This window comes from Octopus bimaculoides, chromosome 23 (genome assembly GCF_046866305.1).
Source record: "Octopus bimaculoides isolate indiv1 chromosome 23, ASM4686630v1, whole genome shotgun sequence".
Lineage (NCBI taxonomy): Eukaryota > Metazoa > Mollusca > Cephalopoda > Octopoda > Octopodidae > Octopus > Octopus bimaculoides.
In genome coordinates this window covers 32593392-32616770 of record NC_142950.1, presented here as the reverse complement: position 1 = coordinate 32616770, position 23379 = coordinate 32593392, and the positions used below count along the sequence as shown (strand labels likewise).

At 36.7% G+C, this 23379-nt stretch overlaps 1 protein-coding gene across 6 annotated transcripts in view; it reads right to left on the bottom strand.

Annotated features, from left to right (window-relative positions):
- The window catches only part of LOC106870408 (cytohesin-1), a 149344-nt gene that overhangs the window by 6528 nt on the left and 119437 nt on the right, over positions 1-23379 (bottom strand). For 5 of the 6 annotated variants that reach the window (XM_089340310.1, XM_089340313.1, XM_089340311.1 and 2 more), the window contains 5 exons: positions 14227-14293; positions 12570-12688; positions 11609-11689; positions 11095-11207; positions 256-404 (listed from right to left, as the gene is read on the bottom strand). In XM_089340310.1, the coding sequence (XP_089196436.1) occupies positions 256-404; positions 11095-11207; positions 11609-11689; positions 12570-12688; positions 14227-14293 (529 nt within the window). Of the gene's footprint in view, positions 1-255; positions 405-11094; positions 11208-11608; positions 11690-12569; positions 12689-14226; positions 14294-18556; positions 19027-23379 lie in introns of those variants that run through there. The other variant, XM_089340312.1, reaches the window with a different exon arrangement.

Sequence of the window (23379 nt, the reverse complement as noted above, 5' to 3'; positions counted from 1 at the left end):
GTAAGTATTTGAACCAACTCCCCAATTACTTCCTCCCTTACTCACATCAGTCTCATGTACCCTGCTAGAAATAAAGTCATCCTTCATGATGAACTTCCCTTTTCTGACTAAGGGGATCTTGTACTAATGACTTACTAAAAAGAAAAAAAAAAAAAAAAAAAAGAAATACTCAATTAGTTGGAATTTCTCTCAATGAAGAAATAATTTTAGTTTAAAAAATTTTTTTTTTATTAAGTAGCTTCTAATCATACGTACCGTGAGAAGTTTTGCTGGTAAATCTTCTCCATCATTAATTCCTCGATTCATCTGAATGAATCTTTCCACTGTCGGTTTGTCTTTCACACTGGGATTGTGTAAACTTGTGTTCAACATAATGATGGCAAATGACAGTACATAACAGGTATCTGGAAAAAGAGAATAGAGCATGGATTAGAGGATTATATATATATATATATATATATATATGCATATGATAAATATAATACATAGTATGTGTGTGTATCATCATTGTTTTAATGCCCACTTTTCCAAGCTTGCATGAGTTGCACAGAATTTGTTGAGACAGATTTCCTGCGGATGGGTGCCCTGAATATTTCCCCATGACCAGACATCTTTTGATAGAATACAGGAAAAGAAGGATAACACTTGCATGATGTTGTCACTGTCATACAAGCAAATGTTATTCATTTCCAATATTCTCAAAGAACATGTCTGGCTCTTAGGAAATATTATTTTGTTTGAAGACAGTTGAGGGTTGGTGGCAGGAAGGGCATCTGGCCATAGAAGATATGCCTCCATAAAACTATGCCTGACCCATGAGAATATGGAAAAGTGGATATTAAAAAAATAATGACGATGATGTAAAGATGCAACCATATTTTTCAATTTGTGGATCCTTTCATGACTAAATCCTATCTCAGTATGGAGGTTAAAGATGGTTGTTTCAAAAGATTCTCTTGCTGAGCCATCTCTGTCTCTTTCACACACACTGGTGGTGGGGTATAACGGGGGTGGGGAGGTCGATAAGTAATTTCTACAAATTTCCTGGCAATGAACAAAATAATAACAGGAAATGTTAAAGCAGAGGTGGGGGGGGGAGGAAGTAGAGAGAGAGAGAGAGAGAGAGAGAGAGATGCAGAGAAACGAAGCAGCAATGACATTTTCCATGACAAATCAGATTTGGAAAGTTGCTAAAAGACTGCTGGAAGGAGTAGGGATGGGGGGGGGGAGCGTTGTATAAGGTCAACATGAGTGATTTGGTTAACAACTTAATATGTTAAAAACTATTAAGAGACAAGGAAGGATTATACACACAAGATTATTGACTTAAGATTATTATATAAATAAAACAAAGAGACATCCACTAAATTTATTATTAATTTCCTGCTTACCAATTAAGATATTTAACTCAAATACAATACAATCTCAAATGTAATGCAACCCGAAAATTTTGTACCTAAAAGTCAGTAATAATATATTTTATCTTACATAATAAGAACCCTGAGTACATCGTTCCTGGCTTTGGGTAAAAGAAGATAACAGGAAGATCAGTTAATTATGACTTTACTCAACTTATTCCCCTCTCAGATTCACACACTTATTGCAGCGGTCCTTCAGTTTTTCTAAGCCCTGCAAAAGAACTTGGAAGGTTGGGCCTCTAACCAGGCCTTTCACGATACCCTTAAAGACAGGAACTTTTCAGCATCACCTCATATACACACATACGACAGGCTTCTTTCAATTTCCACCAACCAAATCCACTTCAAGGCTTTGGTTGACCCTGGGCTATAGCATAAGACACCTGTCCAACGTGGCATGCAGTGGGACTGAACCCAAAACCATGTGGTTTGGCAGCACACATTTTAACCACAGAGCCACACCTACACCTGTATTTACTGAATCAGTTTTGTGTTATAAAGTTACCTGGGAAAAACAGGGGGAAAAAAATTGCTTCATTATTTGTTGATGTTTTTTCCTTACAAGTAATTTATACACTTGTAACAAATTACGTCAATTAATGTGTACTACTGAGACACGGCTCACTGCATTTATATAATACATTTCCAGATCAAACATTCAATATCATTACTGTAAACATACAAATCCCATTAACACCATTCACAAAATACACTTCCTTCTCTTAGACTCTTAATATACATTTGAACACAAGATATTTGGTGCCATGTGTTACTGTACAAAACACACGAGGAAACACGAAATTAACCGTTCATTATATTGAATTTACACAAATGAGTATTGATAACTGAATATAGTAACATCCTGTTTGTAAAATGGTCGATTGCACCATCAACAAAGGGGTTATTTAACAATATAAAGAGCAGACATTCTTGTCATTTTTTGGGTATAAACTGAGTAGGGAAGAAAAACTAAACAAAAACAAAACAAACATCGTCTATCTAACCCTAATTCTGTTTCGCTTCGATGCTAATATTTTAGATAAATTTTCTTACATGTATAGTTTGAATTGTTTTGTTTTTTTACATACCTTATATATATACCTAGAGAGAGAGAGAGAGATAAAATGCTCTAATAAACAAAACAAACAGTATTCTTTGTGAAAACTCTGCAATCTCAAATAATCTGTATATGATCCTCATGCAGGTAATGACCCACATACAGCTTAAGAAATGAAGTTGTAGACTTTAGAAATGAATTGTAAGAAGAAATATGCAGACTACAGGGAGAGTATAAAAATAAAAAAAAGGACAAAGATAAAATAATATTTTATATGGAGTAGCAATTCTGAAGGGAACACATTTGCATTCTAAAGGTTAGAAAAATGGAAATATATATATATATATATATATATATATATATACACACACATATATATACACATACACACATATGTATGAATATGTATTAGTTTATATGAATATTTATTAAGTTACATGAGATTTAGTACATATACATAGGGTATTGTAGAATTACATGTATGTATGCGTGTGTATTTGTATGTATATATATATATATATATATATATATATATATATATATATATGTATATTTGACAAGAAAAAAAGATAGAAACCATTCCAGATAAAATGCCATGCTTAAACTGTTAAGTAGGAAAGAAACACGGTGATAAAAAAAATAAAAAGTCAATAACATAAAACATGTAACAGAATTTTCAAAAGAAAAATTACAAAAAATCAATTGACCAGTTTTTCATCATCATCATCATCATCATCATCATCGTTTAACGTTCGCTTTCCATGCTAGCATGGGTTGGATGATTTAACTGAGGACTGGCAAACCAGATGGCTGCACCAGGCTCCAATCTGATCTGGCAGAGTTTCTACAGCTGGATGCCCTTCCTAACGCCAACCACTCTGAGAGTGTAGTGGGTGCTTTTACGTGCCAGTCACACGGTACTGGCAACGGCCATGTTCAAAGAGGTGTTTTTTACGTGCCACCTGCACAGGAGCCAGTCCAGCGGCACTGGCAACGACCTCGCTCGAATGATTTTCTAACGTGCCACCAGCACAAGTGCTAGAATGCAACGCTGGTAACAATTATGCTCAAATTGGACTGCTACCTCCATTCTTCCCGTCCTTCCAAGCCGGTTTTTCATTATAGAATTTCAGTTTAGTATAATTAGAGAAAGTAAACAAGTACTACGTAAACGCTTGTTGAAAAGAACATTTAAGGGTGGCGGCTTGGTCGACAAATTCTCTTATGGTATTTGTCGACCAAGCCTTTTATATGCTGTGTTCAAATATCACCGAGGTAAACTTAACACCTGTTATCCTTTTGGATTTGATAAAATAAAGTACCAATGAATTACTGAGTCAAAATTTAATCTATTAAGGCCCTCTCTGAAAATTTGTGGCCCCTGTGTCTATGTTACGCTCTATTATTGAATACAAATTACAGCGCATTTGTTATTTTGCTAGAAAAAGGTTTTGAAAAAACAAATCCTAAAAAATCCCTAAAACTTTAACCAAGGTAGTTTTTCTCTTTTAATCTTCCACTGCTCTTTCAGTAAGAGATTTTTGTTTTTGTCCAGGTTTAATCAGAAGAATTGGCCATGCTGGGGCACTGCCATTAAAAAGAATGCCAAAAAATCTTGTTTGTGTTGGTTAGAAATCAAATCTGGGCTTCCCATGTGGTGGGCTACTAAATATACATATATATGTATGTAACTATATACACACAATGACATATACATATATATATATATATATATATATATGCATAAGTATATGTACATACATATGCTTAAGCACATCTGCATGTATATTCTTTTATTTATTTCAGTCATTTGATTGCAGCCATGCTGGAGCACCGCCTTTAGTCAAACAAATCAATCCCAGGACTTATTCTTTGTAAGTCTAGTACTCATTCTATTGGTCTCTTTTGCTGAACCACTAAGCTCCAGAGATGTAAACACACCAACATTGGTTGTCAAGCGATGGTGGGGAGACAAACACAGACACACAAACACACACATACGACGGGCTTCTTTCAGTTTCTCTCTACCAAATCCACTCACAAGGCCCGAGGCTATAGTAGAAGACACTTGCCCAAGGTGCTACACAGTGGGACTGAACCTGGGACCATGTGGTTGGTAAGGAAGCTACTTCCCACACAGCCACTGCTGCATGACAATATATATACATATATATATATGTCTGACTATATACATATGTGTGTCATTATATATACATATATTATACATATATGTGCGTTACTATATATACATATATATATGTGTGTATGTGTGTGTGTGTGGATATATTTGCAACTATACAAATATAATAAGTTTGATTCAGCTTCAGGTAACTTAAAATTTTACATGTTGTCAAACAAAGCTATATCGCTTATTAGAAACATAGTACATAGAAAAGATATTACAAGGTTGGTAATGCACACAAACATACATTTGCATTTCATGTTTTTTTTCCTTCCAAATCACCACCATCATCCTTAATAAATGTCCACTAACCTTTATAGGTCAAGTTACATCCAATTTGACCAGAGAGAGAGAAAACAGCAGAAATAGTGGTAAATATTGAGAAAGAAAAATAAACCTTTCCTCAGACAAAAAGGATCAAAAGTGGGGGGGCAGAAAATGTTTCAAAGTGGTGCGAGCTCTAAAAATAATCCAACAGTTGTGCTACTTGGTAGTAGGAGTGGTAGTCAGCAGTGGTGGTTTTATTGTTGTTGTTGGGAGAGTGGCAGGACGGGAAGCTGTATTGCGCGCATGAATAATATATGTGTGTGTGTGTGTGTGTGTGTTTCAGTGTGTACAAAATGTTTCAAAATGTGGGGGGTTTTTTTTTAGGAGGAATCCAACAGATGTGTTTGATTGTAACTGCTACTGTTGTTATCTCAAGAGGGGAGAAGGAGGAGGAGCTCAGTGTGTGTGTGTGTGTGTGTGTGTGTTTTGTGCCTGTTGGTGTGTGTGTGTGTGTGTTTTGTGCCTGTTGATGTCTGTGTAAGGCCCCTTTTGCTATTGTTGTCTCAGTGATTGTGGACCAAACCCACAGAAATATGAATCATTTCTGAAACTGTCAAGACAAAAACATTCATCACAGACTTTGTTGTTTGTTTGTGTGTGTGTGTGTGTGTGTGTGTGTTTGGTTTTAACTTATCTAACAGATTACTAGGGGGGGGGGGTAAGACAGAGAGAGAGAGAGAGAGAGAGAGCTAGCTAAATAGCTAAGTAGAGAGAAAGAAAAAAAGGAGACAGGATGAGGGGAAACAAACCAGCTTTTTTTTTTTATTTTTTACTCCACCCTCCTTCTGGTCTACAGGCATTGAGGAAAGTAGGGTTAGTGAGGGTTGGAAAGGAGGAGCCAATGAAGAACGATGGTGGTGGTGGTGGGGAAATGGAGGGAGAATAATGGTGGTAGTCTCCAGTTTGTGTATATGTTGTAGTGTGTGTGTGTGCGTGTGTGTGTGTGTGTGTGTGTGTGTGAGAAATAGATAAGCAATCACCTCTTCCTTCATTCACCACTCTATCCTTGCCACATCTGTAGACAGAAGAGAAACCATATTAATGGTTGCTATCAATTCACCACCCTCACACTTCCACCACCACCACACCCAGTGCTGCCGCCACCACCACTTTTAACACAAGTAACTTGGCTGACTGACTGACTGACAAACATCCTAGCATCACCAGCATCCTAACTACAACCACCACCACTAAAATAACAATCAACCACTGCCACAACCACCACCATTACATTAACAATCAACCAACAATCTCAACACCACCACCACTACTATGATCCCAATGAACCACAACCACTACAAGTAGTCGGTTGCTTAATCTGCTAGAAATAGCAGCTAATTTACCCACAAATAATACACTACCATTTAAAGAAAAGGGGACCACATTTCTTAATGTAATTCTTGCAAGATGGTCATGTCTAGAACACCTTTGATTTTAGGACCACTCAAAGAAAGTGGATCTGATGCTGAACATCAACAATCGCCACATATTGGTGAGGGAACCTCTATGTGATCTTTTGATTTGCTAGAAATAGCAACAAATTTTTGTTTCTCAAATCCCTCTTTCTAAATGTAATGCTTATTCATTCACATCGTTTTGCATGAATCATGAATTACTCTTGTAGCCTCAAGATTTTGATGAAGTGATTGTTCAGTTTTAAAATGACATTGTAGGCTAGGTGTAAGAGGCTGGATCCAGTTGGTTTGAACATAGAACAGGCAGAATATTTTGGCTGAATATGGCCAGTTTAAATGTTAAAGGATTAACATACTCTATAGACCAGGAGTGGGGAACCTGCCCCCACCCCTCCGCCTGCGGGGAGTTATTTTTTTAACCCAGTACTTATTCTATTAGTCACTTTTGCTGAACTGCTAAGTTACAGGGATGTAAACAGACCACCACTGGCTGTCAAGCAGTGATGAAGGGAGAAATACAGATGCACACACAGATATATACATGTATATACAATGTGCTTCTTTCAGTTTGCATCTACCAAATGCATTCACAAGGCTTTGGTCGGCCCAAGGCTATAGTAGAAGACACTTGCTCAAGGTTCCGCGCAGTAGGGCTGAACCCGGAGCCATGTGGTTGGGAAACAAGCTTCTTACCACACAGCCACACCTATAGAATTAGTGTGACAAGGCAGACTGGCCCTTTGAATTAGAGGAACAGCTTCTGTACAGTTTTTGACAAGTGAGTTCTAACTTACAAAGTATCGGCCAATCTGAAGCTATGCAAGAAAACACTGCCTGGGATATTGTGCAGAACAGGATCCACTCCAGAACCTTTAGACTGCAAAGTTAACTTAATCATTCTGCCATGCCTGCTCTCATCTGAATTCGGGTGGACATGTGGAAGGAGTAGATTCAGGAAGATGTAGGCGGAAGTGGTAAGAAAGGATCATAAGACATTGGGTCTCACACAGGAATGACAAGGGTCTGAGGCTTCTGGTGGTTTGCTGTGCTTGAGAAGACATGTCAAGTTAAGTAAAAGCAAAGTTGTCCTTGCATACAGACACGTCCACTGTATCTCCTCTTCAGCTGAGTGATCCTAATCTTGCAGGCTTGTGGGTGTTGGCATCATGTAAAAAAACAGCTATGCCAATGCCATGTAAAAGCACCCATGCTGGCGCTGAGTAACGCGTAAGAAGCACCCAGTTCACTCTGTAAAGTGTTTGGCGTTAGGAAGGGCATCCGGCTCCGGCCATAGAAACCATGCCAAAACAAGCATGGAGCCTGGGGCAGTTCTTCAGCTGGTCAGTTCCTGTCAAACCGTCCAGCCCATGCCAACATGGAAAACAGATGTTAAAAGAGGATGGGTTAAGTTTAAGGATATATGTTGCAAGGAGCGTGGAGAGTGTAAAGACATTGTTGTAGATGTAAAAACCTAGCAAGGCTGACATTCTAAGACTAAGCAAAAGAGACAAGATTTGCAGAAGAAAGAGATTGCAAATGTTAAAGAAGGACAATGTTCCTCTCCTCTCCTCTCTCATAACATGCTGGAGAAGAAGTTTGTTATCTCTGAAGAGAGGGGTAGCTTCTTGAGGGAGGAGTGAAACAGCTTTTTTGGGAAGTGGAAGGGGAGCTTCTTGGAGGGTGGGACAGCAGAAAACTGTAAATTAGGAGGGAATGGAAATATGTTTGACTTTTATGATGGAGCAGGGTGGAGATAGAGAAGGGTGGACGGAGGTGATGGTGGATTATCAAGTCAATGTGTCATATCTCTGCCTTTTTGGTAGAGCAGACGGGAGGGGGGAGGGAACATGAACCACATTAGCACCAAAAGAAATGCACCATATATATATATATATATATATATATATATATATATACACACACACACACACACGTACACACAAACAAATAAACACACATGCACATACACATAAAGCACATAGATATACACAAACACACATGCACTGTAAAGTCTTAATGAACGTACACATACTGATACACACACATACACACAAACAAACACAATTGAAGCAGTGTTGTAGACTGGATGGAAGTAGTTTGGGGTTGAGTGATGTTAAAGAAACACCAATTTAAAAGGGTTGGTTAACTTAGTAGGTAGTATATAAAAAAAGAACATATGGTTGATTCTCAGAGAACACTTAAAGACTAGGAATAACTTAACTACAGACGCTATTATATATTGTTATTGCTGAGGCTCCCCAGGCCATCCATGTTCAAAGAGGCCTATAACCAAAAGAATTCCAGCAGTGAACATCCTGTCTTTTTTTTTCGGCATGTCTAGAATTACATTGTCAAATGTGTTTCCTATTTGTGTATAAAATATATATATTTTTTTTTTAATGGTAGAGTGTTAGCTGCATTTTCTAGCAAGTCAAGTGACCATACAAATGCTTCCTTGTTGGGAGTATTAAAGAATTAGCTTCATTCACAAAACACACTTTCTCACTAATAGAAAGAACCACATACACATACACACAAAGCCCAACAGAGACCCATGATGGAGTACATCATCATCGTCATCATCATCATCATTTAACGTCCGTTTTCCATGCTGGCATGGGTCGGACGGTTTGAGAGGAGCTGGTAAGCCAGAAGACTGCACCAGGCTCCAGTTGTCTGTTTTGGCATGATTTCTACAGCTGGATGCCCTTCCCCATGCCAATCACTTTACATATATATAAAGACACACACACAGATATGATGATGCAAACAGGAAAAATAGAACCGAAAATAATATGTTTTTATTAATAATTAAGAGAAGCATCACAATTACTCAAAGGCCAAGAGTTTCTGTTAAATATAAATAAATATACTTGTGTGTGTGTGTAAACCCTACAAAAGTTTCTAAATAGTCCCTATTATAAAAAAATATCGACAGTGTGTATAGAGGGAGAGGGAGGCAAATGTAAAAAAAAAAATGGATGGGGGCGCTGATTCAGAAACGTAATTTTTCTGTAAGAAACATAGATCAAAAAAATATAAATAATTGAAAAAAAAAAAAAAAAAAAACTCATCCTTTTCTTTTCCATTGAGGTGTGGAACTTCAAACACAGTTATACCCAAACTTCACCAAAATAAGTACACAAATATCAATGTTAGGGGTTAGTAGTTAAGGCATCAGTCTCCAATGTTTTACACATCACAGACTGGTGGTATCATGCTCATAACAAAACATAATAAAGTGCGTAATATATAATTTAATTGTTATATATATATATATATGCAATTTATATTATATATATATATATATACACACATATATATATATATATATATGAATAATAACAATAAATGGAGCAAAACGCATGTAAATAAAAGTTCCTTTAATTCCTACATATGTTTCAAAATATATGTGTACTCTACTCTAAAGAAGTAAGAGCTGCTGGAATTCCACATATATTCATCGTCAGGGATCCAACATATAGAAGCAAGACAAATACGAAATGATGAGGTAACTTACGAGTTATAATATTACATGGCCAAGTCATATATATATATACATACATACATACAATACATGTAATAATGACCATGGGATTGTAGCGAAAATGTTTCTCCTTTGAGGCATAAGTCCAGGCAAAGTTGTTTATGGAAGGCAAGCAGTTGCCCATGCATACCAATCTCCCCTCTTCACGCCACTGATGTTGTCCAAGAAAAAGGCAAAGACCGATATAGCTTGGCACCAGTGACGCCACAACTCATTTCTACAGCTGAGTGAACTGGAGCAATGTAAAATCAAGTGTTTTGGTCAAGAACACAACACTGAACCTAGTCTGGGAATCGAACTCACAACCTCGTAATCGTAAGCCCGACGCTCAAACCACTGAGCCACGTACCTTCACATAAAACAAAAACAACTTGCAGATTGTGATAGTCAATAAAATAGAAATTAAATTTTAAAATTTATTCTTTTTGTGCAAACTGGTAGTTGGAAGCCCTGCGTTAAGGGGTTCTATGTAAAATGAAAAAAAAAAAAAAAATAATAATAATAATAACAAAGACGACGTGAATCGGTAATCAGGTGACTATGTTTTAATGAAAATCTTAAAGCTTAATTTACCATCACCAAAAGTAAACGCTTGTAAAACAACGAGAAAGACAAGAGTTACCTCCCTTGAATCAGAGTAACTTCTCAACTACATGATACGACTACACACACTTTGCGGTGGTTTGAAGTCATAGAACTACGCTACCGGACCCATAATCAGGCTTGGGACCGGAAGAAGCCCGGATTTCTGGATTTTCCGGTTTTATGGATATAGTTAAAAATATACACTAAAATATAAGATAAACTATGAAAAAGTGGAGCTAAATTAACAGATTCAAATCAATACACTTGTAAAGCTGGGTCTGTCTGATATTTATTAATCTACTTCAAAGTTCTTATAATATACCACACGGGACCATGTATAAAGTATGATTAAACACGATTTTATTTAACAGCTACAAGTGCAAATTAATACAATTCTAAACTAGAGTATGACTAATCTTTATTAATTTGAGAAGAAGACCCATTGGGTCAAGTAAAATTAGTCGTGGAAGATACTGGCATCAAGCAAATGGTACCCATGCTGGTGGCACGTAAAAGTACCCACTACACTCTCAGAGGATTCCATGAAAAACAAGAGTACTCACCTGTACTTGTGAATACTCCTTCGTTTAACTCGCAATATCTTTCGGCGAAACATTCCATCATTCGGTCTATTTTCTGGGCCTCTCCGGGTAAGCGAAAACTCCATAGGAACTGCCTGTTGTAAACAACAACAACAACATTAAATATAACAGAGAAACATACATAGGGTTAGGGTTAGACCTCTTTGTTTACTATTTTATTCTGGTAGACCCCTAAAGCCATTTACTGATTAAAAACAAATTTTATCGATACCTCTTTCAAAATCCCTATTTTGTTATTCACTTGCATAGGTTGAATTATGTAAAACATTAGAGAAAGAAACCCAGCTGTTTCATGCAACACATACATTCAAATCAAAACTTTTCATGGACCCTTGAAATAATACTGCGGATCCCCAATTTGTTATTTTGCTAGCATGTGCTTCCCAAAATCTTATATGGACCTCCCAAGAGTCATAGAGACCCTAGTTGAGAACCACTGACCCAACTGAAAGAGGTGAGACAGAAGTAGACTTACCTTAGTGCTTGTACCAGGATCATTTCAGAAAACTCATGCAAATTCACAAATGCTTTCAAGACAGCAATATTGAAATCATTTCTAGAAATAAATGGAAAACAAAACAATGAATTAAACTTAAATTAATAATTATTTAAATATCTATCTTAAATAGGGAGTTAATAAATAAAAAAAAAAAAACAACTTTTCTTTTTCAATGTTTGTTAATTTTTGAACCAGGAAAATAGATTCAATCAACATTCTTCCATTATAAATTTATGGTCAAGTGTTATTGGAAATCATTATCATTATTATTGCTATGGTGGCGAGCTGGCAAAATTGTTAACACACTGGGCAAAATGCTTAGTGGCAATTCACCTGCCTTTATTTTCTGAGTTCAGATTCGGCCAAGGTCGACTTTACCTTTCATCTTTTTTCAGGGTCAATAACATAAGTACCAGTTGAGCACTGGGGGTCAATGTAATCGACTTACCCCCTACCCTGAAATTGCACTCCCTGTTCAAAAATATAAGGAAACAGATATTGTGTTGTATAGCCACCTGGAAATGCTGTTTCCTAGGGCTAAACAACAGTAACAGTCGTCCTAACTAGGACTGCCACATTATGTTGGCAATTAGTCTTTACTTTAAAGAACTGTTAGTGAATATCTCTCTTTGAGAGATTTAGAAATAATAATGTTTCTATTAATTACTATTATGTTAGATATTTAAAAAAAAATTTTCGCATCACTCACAGGATCAGAATTGAGCTGAACCTAAATTACAAATAAAGCGTTAAACCAACATTAACGATGACTAAAATATGTATAAGAATTGTGTGTGTGTGTGTCTAAGTGTTTTTGTTCTATTTTTGAGAATTTTTAGTTTTTTGCAGAATTCAAACTCTCATCACTAACAAAGCGACAATTGAATTCATATGGATGCATGTGCATTTATGTAGAGAAAGAAACTTAAAATGGTACCGTTCTCCGAGGTAGTCTCCGATTGCAGTTTTATCCAGTCCATCTCCCTGGAAGAGGAAGCGAGCCACATCTTCTGCAGTGTTTTGTAAGAGGTCATACTTGATCAAGTATTCAATTCCCTGGATGAAAGAAGAGAGAAAGAGAAACGAGAGTTAGAATGGACACACATACATAGGTTAACACAGAAATAAAATGTTAATGTAGATACACAGAGAATAAAATCTAATTAGATCTTTCACTGCTTTGATAACAAGACTTGTGACGTCACAGGGAATCTATTTGTAGTTTCCTTACAGTCTCCATATTTGACAAGCAATTTATAATTAGTGTCATCGTCGTCTAACATCTGCCTCCCATGCAGGCACGGGTTGGATGGTTTGACAGACGCTGGTGAGCCGGAAGATTGTACGAAGCTCTATCTGCTTTGACATGGTTTTCAAGAAGAGCTGGATGCCCTTTCCAACATCAACCACTTTACAGAATGCACTGGGTGCTTTTTGTGTAGTACTGGCACAAGATCCCTCAACAGAGTGGAGAAATATTGAGGGAGGTGGCTTTGGGCCAGGTGATGAGAGAATAAAGTATGACAGAGTGACAGAACAATGTGTCTGGATGCAGAGGAGATACACGGCTATCCTAGTTGGAAAAGAGGAGAGAAAAGGCTAACACAAAGTCACTGTGTGACTGATCCAAACTGACACAAAGTGTTAGGGGAGAAATACATGCTCACACATTACCTAATTACAGCTACTGATAGTAAGCTGTCTTGGTCAAGGCCTGTTGACGATAGTGTCTTTGGTCATGGATGGATAACAGTACATTAGACAATACTGCATTACCTACTTTTAGTCAGGTGGGCTGGGCTGTTGGTAATTAAGTGTCTGGGTTATGAATACAATATTTTCCAGCTATTGTCATGAGGCTTTTTCGGAGCTGGATTTTCTATGGAGAGCACTCACTTGCTTACCCCCGACCTCAGTTTCTAGACGTGAGTGAGTGATCCAGAGACCAAGGCCTCTACAACGATTTTTAAGAAATGTGGTGGAAAACTAGCTCAGGAAGGCAGAGATGCTACACCTTGAGACCCCTTTTGGAGCCTCCTACCCACAGCATACAAGTGAATTTTTTTCTGATGGAAACTTATAGCCAAAAGCAGTAGGTCAACTGATACACCAAAATGACAATAGAAAACCAGAGATTCTCCATGCAGTGCTGCAGGATTTGGACTTGTTTACGAATAGGAAAATACAGCGTGCGACACTGTAGTACTTACATACCGAAGTCAAGTGGCTTCTGGTAAGAAGGGCAAAACAAGGTTCCACCACTCCCTACTTCCAAGAAGAGTAGTAAATGGAGTAGTAGTAGCAGAACATCATACAGCTGTAGAAATACTTGCTCAATGATATCATCTTACTAAAGATAGCACAGAATTATCAACCATCATGTTTAACACCATCACTACTGGATCCTTGGATGCCATTAGCAGAGTCCAGACTATTACAAGCATTCAGAGCAGGTCACCAGAAGATTGATACTGAAAGTTTTCTGGAAACCAGTTTCAGAGGCCTTGCAAAAAGAACGTGTACACTGCCCCTTCCTCTTCAGACTAAATCATACATGTTTTTAGTGGGTGTAAATCAAACTAAATAAAACTTACCTTCTTGGGATCCATGTTAAATTTCTTCTTCCCCATAGACATCTGCTTGGTCTTCGGATTATTTTTACTGAAATAAAATAGAAAGATAATAATAATAATAATAATAATAATAATAAAGAACAAAAGACATAGTAATTAAAAAAAAATACAGATTATTTACGGAAATAATTACTTTTGGTTAAAAATAGATTCTCAAATTGTGCTTCATGGCTGAATGGATAGAATTAGGTAGTGTTGTATATTTATTCCAAATATGAGAACCACATTGTTGCTATTGTTGTTTAGCTGCCAGTCAGGCCCCTAATCTAGCATGCCATTAATTAAATATGTTCCATTTGTGCTCATCCAATGTTTTATTCAGAATATAGCATATCTCTAGAATTACATTATTCAATGCCATTCACTTTTTTTTGTTTGTCTTTACATCATTTAATGTATCTTCAGATCAAAAGTGCTTTGTCTATGACCATCCCATTTTCATTCTAAGTGCATCTGTGACTAAATTATTTAATGTTCTTCCTTTGTTTCTATAAGTAAGACAGAGGGTTCGATTCGAGTAAGATTTGGCTACTGTTTCTAACAAATTTAGCAACCATGTACAGGCTCCTCTCATTGGAGAGATCAACAACTCATATAGAGATTCCCTCAAGATGGCAAGCAGGCAGAATTGTTAGTATGCCAGGCAAAATGCTTAGCAGCATTTTGTCTGTCTTTTATGTTCCGAGTTCAAATTCCACCAAGGGCCTTTCATTCTTTCAGGATTGATAAAATAAGTACCAGTTGAGCACTGAGGCTGATGTAATCGACTTAGCTGCTCGCTTGAATGTGCTGGCCTTGAGCCAAAAATTTCAGACCAATATATAGATTCCTCTCATTAGCTTTTATTCATTTAAATAGTTGGTTTGAGGAAGAGATGGATACAACTTGTTTTTAAATTCAGAGATGATTGGATGAGAGAAATACAAGTGTTTCTCGAAGAAAATTGTAAAAATGAGAGCAAGAGACAATTGTAATAATAACATAAGTGGTTTGATGGATAAAGAAACGAGGTGGAGGAAACAAACAATTATATGATTATAACAAACCACAGACAAATGTGTACAAATGTGTTTGACATGAGGACATTACTTTCATGTTGAGCTGACAGTAAAATTACAAGAATATGTATAGACGTTGAGGTAAGGAGTAAAAAATGAGGGGGAAAATGTACATCACTATATACATATAGGATAGGTTATAGAAATGGAGCAAACAGAACTCAATACTTAATGTAGAGTATAAATAATTTACATTTTATGAGGACAAGTGTTCTACGAGAAAACTCTTGGACCTTAAGTCACTGATGTAGCTTCCCAGCTATAAATAAGAGAGAGAGAGATTCAGATTTGGTAAGCTTGTTAGTCCACAATTGAGAAAGAACTTGATATTGAATTCAATTGTCTCAGCAAAGCGAACATTTGATTTGCTGTTTATGTATCACCATTATCATTTAACTCTGCTTTCCATGCTGGCATGGGTTGGACAGTTTGACAGGATCTGGCAAGTAGATGGACCAGGTTATGCCCCATTGTCTATCACTGTTTTGGTATGGTTTTTTAAAGGACCCCCTCTCACACAAATAGGTGTACAAAAGTAGTAGGACTGTAAAGGGTCTTATCTTTGTCATTTAAATTTTAAAAAATACAAAGAAATAAAAAAAAAACATTTAGCAGTGACGGAAAGAACTGTCAACTTTGACATGTATGTGATTAGAATGCTGTAGAAAAGTATAAGAGAGTCTTCTAGTTGGGTCAACCAGCAGGAGGCCCAGGGGTAGGACAAGAATGAGATGGCAAGGTAATATCCCTAGTTTCAGTTGGTCACCCCCTAGGAATCCATCCAAAGAGTGTTATGAGGGTTGCTTTTTATTGGACCCTACCCCTAAAACCCTCTCAAGAATAGAGAGTGAGAAGATGGCTATAATGTATAAAAAGGAAGTCAAACTGAGTAATATTTTGAACGCATTTAATAATATATGTTTCGGATAATTGCACAACAGATGAAAATAGAATTTCATGTCTTACACAAAAATCTTCCTCAATGTGTGTGTGTGTGTGTGTGTGTGTGTGTAGTCAAAGTTAACACCCTCTGTCACTACTCTGAGTAACAACCCTATTTGCTGCCAGCTGCACTCAAAAGCTTCTCAATGGCTCAGATTGAACCCGAAAGCAATACATTATCTGTTCTTTCACTAAACAGACCAACTACCAGTTATATCTGATTAGATAGAGAAATACTCACTCTATTGCAGTACCAAACTTCAATTCTAAGTCCTGTTCCAGAAGCAGAGCCATACCAAAGTGTTGTACACTGTATCTGACAGTTAGGACTTGAAACATGGGGATAGGGTGCAGCTATGATATCATTTTACAGTAAATTGAAAATATTTTGGCGATTGGTGGCCTAGCGTTTTTAAGCGGAATTAAGAGCAGATTAAAGAGAAATTGGAACAAGAAACGCACCCTCTTCAGTAGGATTTCATAAACAAATCAGTAGCATATGTTTACAAAGTTAAATTGAACACCATTCCAAAATATTAATTAATGTTAATTGATGTACAAGCAGGCATGGTTTCGGTTTCAGTCCCATTGTATTGCACCTTGAAGAAGTATTTTTTTTACCATAGCCCACCACAGCCAACCAATACCTTGAAAGTGGATTTGGTAAATGAAAACTGTGTAGATATCTGTCGTATACATTATATATGTTTATGTGTGTGCGTCTTTGAGTGTGTCTTCCACCACCACTTGACAAACTGTTGGTTTGTTTACATCCATGTAAGTTAGGAGTTGGCAAAAGAGACTGATAGAAGTACCACACTTAAAAATTAGTACAAGGGTTGATTTGTTTGGCTAATCCCTTCAAAGGATGCAGACCCATGACGGAATCAAGTAAAATATTGAAAATATATTTCTTTTAGTAGAGTATAATACATAGACGTGGAGGCGCAATGGTTGGGAGAAGTTACCTAGAGAAGCCACCTGTATAGAAAACAATAATTAAGTCAGGGTAGATATACTAAATTCAATGAGGTAAAAAGTTTTTGGACGGATATCACTTATTATAAACACTTGCAGAGATAGAAGAAAAAAAACAATTATGTAACTAATATACTTCAACTTGGTGTTTTAGAACCTCAGCAGGTAATCTATGATGGGAGGTTGTAATTTAAATATAAACTCTTTGAAACAGCAGGTAACCTCAAGTGTATTGGTATCAAAAAGGTTAAACATTAGCCTGTCAAGTTATTAAACTAATACACATATATATTTCTCCGTTTCTTTCTGTGCTCCTTTCTGTGGAAGAGCGTAGGCTCGAAATGTTAAAGACTTTTCCACTTCCCGAGCATTAAACTAATACATCTGTTTGTTGTCTACACCACCTGTCTTCGTCTTTTGTCTTTTTTTGTGAATTCTCCCCCTATATATACAGTACATATATATATATATATATATATATATATATATATATATATAGTTTTAGGGAAAATAACCAAGTTTCAAGAACTCATCGATGAAAATCCACTATCACATATAGAAAAATTAATAATTAAAAGCACAATAAATATATATATATATATATATATATATATATATATATATATATATATATATGCATGTATTTATGGAGAGAGAAAGATTGATTTCTCAATGAATAAATACAATAATGTCACCAATTTGACATTATGAGAAGAACAATCCAACATGCAAGAATTTGGTCAGAAAATCACCGAGACCAAAAAAAGAAAAATCACCTGAGGTTACCTCTGATTCTATGATTGAATATTACTGTATTAAAATGATCTAAATTAAAGCTTTCCCTCAGTTTCATGTTCATTTATGATCCAAACACCATCTTAATGACAAAATTACTATACAAAATTCTTCACTGTTTGCAAAATTAATTGAAACAAAGAACTGCATTTGAACAGAAATATGGTAATGGAAGAGTTAGCGATTCCCTGTTATCATTATACTATTTACTACTGAAAAAGAAAAAAGAAAATACAATATATGTTATTAAAATCCTAAGTCAGAAGCAAACTTTAAAATACCCATACACACACATGCTTATATAATGTGCTGTTCCATGATAGTAAGATCAACAAAAAAAGTACTCCTCTGTGTGTGTGTGTGTGTGTGTGTGCATATATATATATATATACACACACACACATACGTTAATGCTCTAAAACAAAAGGTTAGATCTGGTCAAGTTGAAGGGAAAACAACAACAAAAACTATTTAAAAATACTAAAGGGCAAGTGAATATACAGTTTATAAAGTCTTACCACTTGAAGTGCACACATTTCCTAGTTCCCCAATCCTGTTGCTTGCGTAATTCTCCACGAAACGGCCATCTATGGCACAACATCCCACAGAGGAACATTTTTGCACTCATCTTTATAAATGTCAACATGTATCAATAGTAATGTACTATTTGCACTGTTGTGTCGAAACAATAAAATAAAACGAAACAATTTCGTATTGTTTCTGTCATTTGTTTTAAAAAACTTATTATTTCAAGGACTGATCGTATTAAAATTCCAATAAATATTAAAATGTAAACAAAAACAAGAGCTTTTAAATTGCCGAAATGCTAAAGCAGTATTGCTATTCACATGGACGACTGCTTATACATGCACCCACCATCATGAGACGAATGCAGATGAGATATATTAACAGTGAGTTACTGTAATGAACCTAGAGCAAATAACAATTAACAATGGTGGTAATTATTTAAAAAAATAACCAGCCAATCAAAGCCACAAATGATTGATTGTAATTCTGCACCCAACCCAACTCTCTCTTTCTCACATACACACATACTTGTATTTGTATATGCGTGTATATATATATATATATATATATATATATATATATATATAGAGAGAGAGAGAGAGAGAGAGAGAGAGCAATAACTAGAGCTTTTCTAATCAGTCCTATTGGTCAGGTGTTTATAAATATCCCCCATGTTTACATAAGCCCGATTGCTTTAATTGCAGCTATGGCAGGCAGACAATGAGTATTGATCAAGTTTGCAACAATGTTTGTCATTATCTAATCTGCGATTACTGTGTAGAGTCAGGGCTTACTTCATCCTTTAACTCATCGAATAGCGGATAATAATAATATTCAGTGAATAATAATAATAATAATGACCATAATCAGTGGCCACAGCACACAAATATCATTAATAGTAATTATCACTTATGACAAAACAGGATTTCTAACATTGGCACAAGGCCATGCATTTAAAGGGGACAGTTATCTGAAGCGACCCCCCCTCCCTACCCCAGTCCAAAACTAACACCTGTGTTATCAACACTACCAAATAAAGTATTTACGTAATTGTTGTTGTTTAACCCCAGGTCAGCCTAGATCAAGCAGTCTTATGATGAAAGCTGATTTATGAACTCAACTCCATTATTTTGTCCAACCCAACTGAAAGAAGCTCCTATATATATATATATATATATATATATGGGAGATTATACAAAAAATAACAACAGACGAGGACAGGTGGTGTAAATAACAAAAGTATATATTAGTATGACGCTCGGGAATACGGAAAGTCTTTGACGTTTCGAGCTACGCTCTTCAACAGAAAGAATACGGAGACAAGGAGAAAAACACGGAGAAAAAAAATTGAATAGTGTTCAGTCAACGGTCAATCATATATATATAGGAGCTTCTTTCAGTTTCCGTCTACCAAATCCACTCACAAGGCTTTGGTCGGCCCGAGGCTGTAGTAGAAGACACTTGCCCAAGGTGTCACGCAATGGGACTGAACCCGGAACCATGTGGTTGGTAAGCAAGCTACTTACCACACAGCTACTCCTGCGTCTGAAATTTTGAATTTAGCCCATGGACCCCCGGAAGTCTGTGAACTAAGCCAACACACATCATTCCCTTTCTCTTTATCATTCTCTTTTCTTTTACAAAATACCTTTCAGCATTTCTAGCAAAAGTTATTTATAAGTTGTTTTTTTTAACTCAGTGAATTTCTTTTTTTTTCCCCAATCAGTCTATTATATTAAGTGGAGCACTTTCCCAAATTTGAAATGGCAATATGATATGGCAATATGATATGGCAATATGATACTAGTCGTAACTTGAGAAGTTCAAACTTCAAAATAAAAACTATAAACTATTTCTTATATTGATTTCTTTTTCATTTACTTAGTAAATCCAAGCCTTTATCTAATTATGTATACAGCATGCCAGAGTGGTTAAAAAGCTTGTTTCAACTACATGGTTATGGGTTTGATCCCACCTCAAGGCACCTTGGACAAGTGTAGTCTGTTCTAGTCTTGGATTTCATCATCATTTTAATGTCCACTTTTCCAAGCTCGCATGGGTCAGATGGAGTTTACTGAGGCAGGTTTTTCTAAGACTGGATGCCCTTGCTGTCACCAACCTTCACCTGTTTCCAAGTAAAGTAATATTTCCCTATGGCCAGACATGTTCTTGTACAATACTGGAAATGAATGACATAGCTTATAACACACAGACACACACACACACACATGATAGGCTTCTTTTATATTTAGTTCAATGACAAGAGAGAGAGAAAGAGAGAGAGAGAGAGAGAGAGAGAGAGAGAGAGAGAAAGAGAGAGAGAGAGAGAGAAAGAGAGAGAGAGAGAGAGAAAGAGAGAGAGAGCCTTTTCTGAAGTCATATAGATGCATAAGGCCAGTATTTCCTGGTTTCTGTGCCATATATATTCCACCCACTGGATGGAATACCAGTCATTCACAGGGTTACTCATTTTTGCCAGTTGAGCGAACTCGAGCAACATGAAATAAAGTGTTTTGCTCAAGAACACAAAGCACCGCCTGGTCCAGGAATCGAAATCACTATCTTGCGATCAGGAGTGTAACACCTGTAACCACTAAGCCACACGCCTCCACATGTTATGTGCAAACATGGGTGTTGTTCAGAAATGAAGAAGCCAGCTAAACAAAAGTGATGAGATTTTTGCTGGAAATCATTGAAACGGATTTGAAGATCAAAGGTTACGTTATCTAAGTTTGTCTTGTTTCTGAGAGCTGTCTTCATGTTTCTGCTGTTGCTCAGTACTTCATACAAAAAGAAATGGTAACGGAACATTTTCCTCTCCATACCATCATCACCAACACCACCACCTAGCCAGCCACTCTCCCATCTGTGTAAGTAGCTATCAATAATGTAAAATAATCAATCAATCACAGAAATAGTTAGAAATGGGGAAGTGAAAGGAAGTGTGTGTGTGTGTGTGTGTATGTGGGGGGAAGTTGGTTGGCTTGTTGGTTGGTTTAGTTTTTCTGTAATTAGCTAATGGACATTGAATTAAATCTGTATATATATCAATGTCAATTAGATATTAGTAGTTGAAATGGAGAAAAAAAGAAATGAGAAAGACAACAGAAAGGTAGAAACAGAAAGGAAGAACTAATATTTTCTATCTTTTCTAGAAATTTCTGATTATAAAAAAAAAGAATAAATAACTAAAAAGCCTTTTTTTTTAAATGAAACATTAAAACCCATTTGACTTAAAATATGTGATGGGTATAACACAGATGCCCACTGTATGTGTGTGTCTATGCCCACAGGAATATGTATGTAATAGTGTGATGATGCTAATGATGATAACAAATGTTAAATTTTCCTAACATAAAATTATTTTTGAAAGAGTTCATGGATAAATTTTTAATTATAGAATACCAGTTTAGATATAAAAAGTTAAAAGAGTGGTCTTCTATTAAAGAATAAGAAACAGCCCTGGGTAGGTTGATATTGAAACGGTTAAATGTAAGGTTGTAAAAAATAAAAAAAAACCCCCCAACTAATTCAACCAGCTGGTTCAGGTTCTAATAGAATTACACCAAGAGAATGAATGTCTTCGAGAGAAATTCATTTTAACCACTACCAACAGCAGCGAAAATAGAATTGAAATGTGAAATTATATTATGTCTGCTGCAGTGGAAAATTGAACGGAATCTGGAAACATTCATAGAAATACTTCAATGGAATCTATTCTATTTAACATGAAAATGAAATTGTCTTTTAGATAGTTATTCCTTATATAGTCAGTCGTCCTGAAATGGTAACAAGACAACATACTGAGGTTGAAGACAATTACTGCAAACTTCTGGCATCAATGTTGAATGGACGCTGCCAAATATATGGAGTTACGAGAAAGAATTATGGCATTTGGACTGTCTCCATAATGGTCATTAACACTCTCAGATCTATGCTAGTTGATTGTTGACACTGTTGTTGATCCTTCAGACCACAGAACAATGAACATCATAGCTCTGTATATTAGACATTACACCACGTTCACAATCGATAATCATTATGTATTAGCGTGGAAGAGGTAGGCCCAGGAAGACCTGGGCTGAGGTGGTGAGGCAAGACCTTCGTACATTGGGCCTCACCGAGGCGATGACTACGGACCGAGACCTTTGGAAATGGGCTGTGCGTGAGAAGACCCGGCAAGCCAAGTAAGATCATTGCCAGTGCCCCTGGACTGGTTCTTGTGCGGGTGGCACATGAGATGCACCATTTTGAGCGTGGCCGTTGCCAGTACCGCCTGACTGGCTCCTGTAGGATTTTCGAGCGAGATCGTTGCCAGTGCCCCTGGACTGGCTTGTGCGGGTGGCACATAAAAGACACCATTTCGAGCGTGGCCGTTTTCGTGCGGGTGACACGTAAAAGCACCCACTACACTCTCTGAGTGGTTGGCGTTAGGAAGGGCATCCAGCTGTAGAAACTCTGCCAAATCAGACTGGAGCCTGGTGTTGCCATCCGGTTTCACCAGTCCTCAGTCAAATCGTCCAACCCATGCTAGCATGGAAAGCGGACGTTAAACGATGATGATGATGATGATGATGATGCATATATGTATGCAAACACACAGAGACAGAGGGTGTTTTGAGGTGGAGTGTACTCATGGTAAATACAGACCTTGAATAACATAAAAATTGGTTAAGTGAGATCTGAAGTCTTAAGGCAGACAGAAGGAGCCGAACTCTTATTTCCATCATTCTATTCTTTGTTAAAATATTTATTCAGACACAAAGGTCGAAACACAAACTGAGCTTATCATCCTCTTGTCCCCACCTCTCCT